Source organism: Ciona intestinalis, unplaced genomic scaffold (genome assembly GCF_000224145.3).
Source record: "Ciona intestinalis unplaced genomic scaffold, KH HT000039.1, whole genome shotgun sequence".
Taxonomy (NCBI): Eukaryota; Metazoa; Chordata; class Ascidiacea; order Phlebobranchia; family Cionidae; genus Ciona; species Ciona intestinalis.
The window spans coordinates 17,589-23,359 of NW_004190361.1; the positions used below are offsets into that span (position 1 = coordinate 17,589).

The window sequence follows — 5,771 nt, forward strand, 5'->3', positions numbered from 1 at the left end:
CAGTATATAGTTTAGATTAGAAAATAGTAAAGAAATACTGTTTACAGAATACCTAAAGCAAGCGTGGGGGAAATTAGTGTGTCAAGCGTGCCAAATACATTTCGGATAAAAGCAAATTCAGACCTAGATCCGGACTCCCTGCGAAGTGCTGCCGTTATTGGGCTTTAAATGAATTGTCGCTTATTTATCCCCCGTGGCGGTGCAATGACAGTCGTTATAACATGGATGTTTTGTTCCATACAACTAGTGCTCACCTAAACAAGTTACCACGTATGTAAGTTACCACATGTAACTTATTTATCCTCGCATGGCGGGGCAACGACAATCATTATAACACGTGTGTTCTGTTTCATACATGTCGTGCCAGCTTACAAGTTACCACGTATGTAACTTCGGTAAATTAGTATTAAATAAACAGCAGTCGCATACTCACCAACTAAAAGAATAGCAACTACAAGATAAGCCTTCATTATCGAACTTGTTGACCCCGTACAGAAATACGTATAATCCCAATTGTCCGATATATATACAAAATGGCTATACACCAATACCTGATAAAATAAGGCGAAAGATTAGCGTTATATATTTTTTACTGCAGTAGTATATTTAATTAATACTTTTGTTCAAGAAGTTTTTATCCTCAAAGATGTCGTTTTGCCGTTCTATTCGTTGTTTTAATTAGTTTTATCTTTGTTATCGTATTCGAAGAAATAAATAAATATTTTGTTGTAGTTTCTGTAAATTTTACATTTCTAGGTATAAACCTACAACAGCATAAGTTTAGTTTGCCAAGAACGCTCATACTTGTAGCGACTACAGAGTCCATATAATGCCTATATAGCTAAAATAGCGCTTTAAACTGCAGGGGCGATAATGCATATATAGTAGAGTGGGGAAAGATGGGACACCGTTTCGTTTAGTTTTCTCTTTCCATTTGGTAGTAAACAAAGAACATTCAAAGAATTATAAAACCGTATCCTCACGACTTCCACAGACCGTTGTTAATTTCTTAAAACACGATCAGGCTATTTGGATATTGTGTATTAAAGGTGTCCCATCTTCCCCCACCCTACTATACACCTACCTTTTAAAAAAGATACTTTAACCAGGTATTGCCTATATCTAGCATTATAGATCTTCCCTAAAACCAGCCAACTAGGCGCATATAATTCAAACGCTTTCTTCTCAATAAAACCTGCATACATACTAAACCGCTTTTCCTGCAGAACTGCCTATCTTAACTCCTATACCCACGCAAGAGCCAAATACCCTCAGCCTAAACCAGGTGTGGCTAAATACGTTTAATTTCCGCTAAAACGCCATTGCATATAGACTTATAAGGCGACACCTATGAAATTATAGTCAACAACCTATCCCACTTTGCTGATGACGTCATTTCTCATGACGTCACGATTTCCCAAATAAACATCATATCAATCAAACACATCTGAAGCGTCTCGTGCATCCGGAAGATAAAGCGCTTCCCGGATGCAAGAAGCTCCTCCAGCGGAACAACAGTCTTTTTTTGCGTCTGCTATAGCAGGCATAGTAAAAAACACTTTTATCGGCTAGCCCGCTATGAACGTCAATGAAGTAAAGTAACCCCTTTTTCCTTCTGTCTGGTATATAAACAACTTTCGTTTTTTATATTATACTTTGTTACTTCTGCTATACCAGGCATAGTGTCAAAAAATAGTATTTTATTGGCTCATAGGGTATTTATAACGTTAAAAATATCCAAACATTTCGTCTGTCTTACCACGGCCTACTAGAGATATCTCTAGTAGGCCGTGGTCTTACCAGTATACTATGGTCTTACGTTAACTTTATTTTATGCTAACGTTTTGTCGGCCTTTCGGTGATAATGGTCCGAAAAAAGATTGTATTTTTAATGATTTATTAATTTTAACCAGAAGCCGCTCGTTTTTGTTCCATTCAAATTTACTTTTGATTGATTGATCACAGGAATCCTTATGACGGCATAACCACCTCGCATGTGGATTGGAGAAAAACAAAGGAAGCGGAATTGAAACACAATTGGTGATTATGACGTCATACAGGACGCTTTTATTTCTTCCGACGTTTGACGAATCGATAGTGACGTTTCCCGGTCATGTAAGTATAGGGCCAAGGGGGTGTATTTATGAATGAATGCAACTTGTTTGTCTGTGTTCTGTTTCTTAAAACAGACTGTACCCGGGTATATGTATTACCACGAATGTAACTTTGGTCACCCCATTAAAAGTGACCATATTCCTCCGCGCCGCGCAAGTAGTTAGCGCGTCTACTTATAGCCAAGGGTTGTAAGTTCGAGGCTCGATGCTGCTACACTGTGGCCATGTGTGTCCTTGGGCAAGATACGTAACAGTAATTGCTTCAACCCAGTGGTAACTCAATATATTTTGTAAATTTTCAGTCCTTTATTGAAAAAAACAGTAAAAAATAATAATAATAATTAGTAAGTACCCTACATATGTGGTAACTCGCACGCGTCGTTTGAAACAGTAAAATCTACGCAATAATGACTAAAGTTGCCCTACCCCACTTGAAAAAACAAGCTACATTAATTGTGTCAAAATGTCCGACAAAAAGACGATTCGTCATCAAATTTGCGCGCCATAAATCGGGGATTCCCCTTTCTCTTATCATTGCATTGCGTCATAAAACGCGATTGTTTTCTAACAGTAAATTCGCGTCGAAATCTTCGCTATGGGCTGGTTAAATTTATCTTCAACTGTAAGTTATGTCGTATCCAAACTACCGCGACCAAGATCCGACGCCATGAAACGGTCTTTAGCAGTTACAGCATCGTTTGCAAGTTTACTCGCTTTAATTGGAGCTGCTTTATATTTCCGAAGGTAAGTCTGTTAATTTGTACTTTGCATTCGTTTTAGTAAAAAAATAGCTCTCTAAAACCAATTTACATTTAAATAACTCCTTAGATTACAGTTGCATTTAGGTTAGTAAAACAAAAACCTATTTTTGTTTCCAACAAATTTCATTTGCATTCCAACAAATATACCCATTTTTGCATAGTTTTGGAACTTCAGACTTATTTTAAATATTAATTTTCATTTAAAACGCAAAACCTATGATGTTTGGGTATTGGGATTCCAGGTTCAAAGCTTACTTAGGTAACTTGTTTTACAGGAAACGTCAGAAACGAATTAAAGGCAAAGGTCGCTCTGAAGTCGAAAGAAAGAACAAAACTAATGAAGAATTTGCTGCAAATGGTCTCACATTATGTGTGTATGCTGTGATATGTTTTATGTTTATTTAAAAGTTGAAAACTAGGGGGTTTAAAACACAGGTGTTGCACACCATACATGGTGGCTTCATACACCTCATGTTCACTGTCGAGTTAGGATACTTTCATGTTTATCCTCGGGGTGGGAAACCAAGGGGTTTAATACACAGGTGTTGCACACCACACATGGTGGCTTCATATACACCTCATGCTCACAACATTGCAGTTTCCAACACTTATTTTAAATAAAGTTTATATCTAATTTACAGTTGCACAGATGTGTTTAATGGTATACTACATATACAGGGTAAAGCCAATATTGTTAATATTCCCTTTTAACTCTCAGCACCCAGTGGAGTAAAACGTCTCCGAAATCGCAGAAAACGAAACAATTCCTTCTCCCCGAGTTTGACATCATCTGCTGGTAGTTCTTCTAGAGTAAGGTAGCTTATGGCTTTCATATATTAAACTCTTGATAATACTTACTGTTTTCTTTAATTTGTGACCGGTTTTAGTTTTTCCAAATATTATATAGGTTTAGGTTTTAGAAAAAACAGAACATTCTATAAACTTCTAACATTGAATCCTACGTACTAAACTACCATCAATTTAATGTACCAAAGTGCTTTTTCAACCAATAAGTTCATCTTTCACTTTACTTCCTATTTATAACAATTAATTGCACAGACTCAACAAACCATTGGTTGACGGGAAAAGTTTGCAACAAATAGAACAACTTTATCAAGAAGGTTAGTGGTATATAGAAAAAAACAATAAAACATATTAACAAGTTGTGTGTTTTTGTCGTATTTGTATAATTTTTCATTACCTTTTGATATTTGTTAACATTTTTGATCATTTAACATTAAGCTGTCCAGAAAATCAGTGTTTTAGATATCAGTGTATCTCTATCATTGAGTATCTCTATCATTGAGAATCTCTATCATTGTATCTCTATCATTTAAATTGCTTATAGATGTATTTACTATTATGTATCTGGGCTTTAAATTGCTCAAAGGTCAAAGAACTTACAATAAAAATGTGTAAACAATAACTACTTATTTATGTCTGATTTTAACCCAGGAGTAAATTCATTTGAATCAGCACTCGGTAAATGGGAGGAAGCTTCTGTTATTCTGCAAACTGGATCCCCTACATGGTTGGATATTGCGTTGTTACTTCAACTTGTGTCTAATATGCTGGCTGTTGAACTAAGCATAGTTTGGATATTATGTTGCTACTTATACATAAAGAGATCTCCTTGTATTATTTTGATTGTGAAAGATCTCCTTGTATTATTTTGATTGTGAAGACTGACAATAAAGGACTGATTTTGATTGTTAAAGAGATCTCCTTGTATTATTTTGATTGTGAAGACTGACAATAAAGGACTGATATTTATTTGGCAAGACATTATTAGGGTTTCGTGTTAGGTGTCTTGCCCACAGACAAATGAGCTGGCCCTTATGAGATGCCCTTTTAAGAAAAAATACTTGTTTTTATATGTTTTTATATTCACTGCAGATGTATTAAGACACCAGACTTTTTTATGTAATAAAGGGGTAATAGACACTTGTACTTATACATATATTTCTAACAAATAGTACAAATTATCACAAAGTGTTTTCCTTACACAGTAGTGCAGCTGCGGCGAGCCCATCAAGCAGTCGGTCCCACAGAAGGTTAGAGTTTAGTGGTAAACGGAATACTGTGCGTGAAAATCGTTTGTTGAGAAGTAATCGTGTTCGAAGATATTCGTACAAGTAAGTTAGGTGTGGATTTCTTGTGTTTTGTCGTATACTATTCTATATGGGTGAGATCCTACAGTCAGGCATGACATGGGACCTGGGATTTAAGCCAGAGTTGGCCCATTACCCCAACATTGTATATGCACATTCTATTCTATATGGGTGAGGTCCTACTCTGAGGCACGCCATAAGAGCTGGGATGTAGGTCAGGGTTAGCCCATTACCCCAACACCCAGACTGTGAAAAGTGGTGCAACCAATTGAAGGTTAATGTTTTGTTGGCATTTGTAATATGAAAATAAATATATCATTATAACTGCTTGTAGATGCTACAGCATTCAAGTGCCCTTCACTTTAAATGATTGCCACACATTCTATTTATAATATTGACCTTGCATAACTATTAGGAGATAATCCTTTAATCCACCGTTATCACTAGTACTGGTGTGGTGGTGAGTGTGCCTGGCTCTAACTCAGAGGGTATGGGTTCAAGGCTTGTCACTGCTACCATTGTTGGCATTTGTGACCTTATGCAAGACACTTAACGCCAATTTCTCCAACCAAGTGGTCACTAATGGGTTGTCAATTCAGCAAAATTGTCAGCCATACAGTACAAAAGAACAATCACTCACAAAGTTACATACGTGGTAACCTGTAAGCGGGCACGAGGTGTATGAAACAGAACACCCATGTTGCAATAACTATCGTTGCCATGTCATAAGGATAAACAATTTTATGTACATTTTTAAAATTAAGGTTAAACAAATTGTATATTTA

General features: G+C 36.3%; 1 protein-coding gene across 5 annotated transcripts in view; it reads left to right on the forward strand.

Annotated features, from left to right (window-relative positions):
* The first annotated feature begins 2,630 nt into the window (after window positions 1-2,630).
* The window catches only part of LOC100175476 (mitoguardin 2-like), an 11,474-nt gene continuing 8,333 nt past the window's right edge, over window positions 2,631-5,771 (forward strand). For 3 of the 5 annotated variants that reach the window (XM_018815167.2, XM_018815168.2, XM_026837961.1), the window contains exons 1-6: window positions 2,631-2,858; window positions 3,151-3,245; window positions 3,594-3,690; window positions 3,935-3,996; window positions 4,331-4,406; window positions 4,885-5,010. In XM_018815167.2, the coding sequence (XP_018670712.1) occupies window positions 2,710-2,858; window positions 3,151-3,245; window positions 3,594-3,690; window positions 3,935-3,996; window positions 4,331-4,406; window positions 4,885-5,010 (605 nt within the window). In that variant the 5' untranslated portion in view covers window positions 2,631-2,709. The remainder of the gene's footprint in view (window positions 2,859-3,150; window positions 3,246-3,593; window positions 3,691-3,934; window positions 3,997-4,330; window positions 4,407-4,884; window positions 5,011-5,771) is intronic. The other 2 variants (XM_026837962.1, XM_018815169.2) reach the window with 2 other exon arrangements.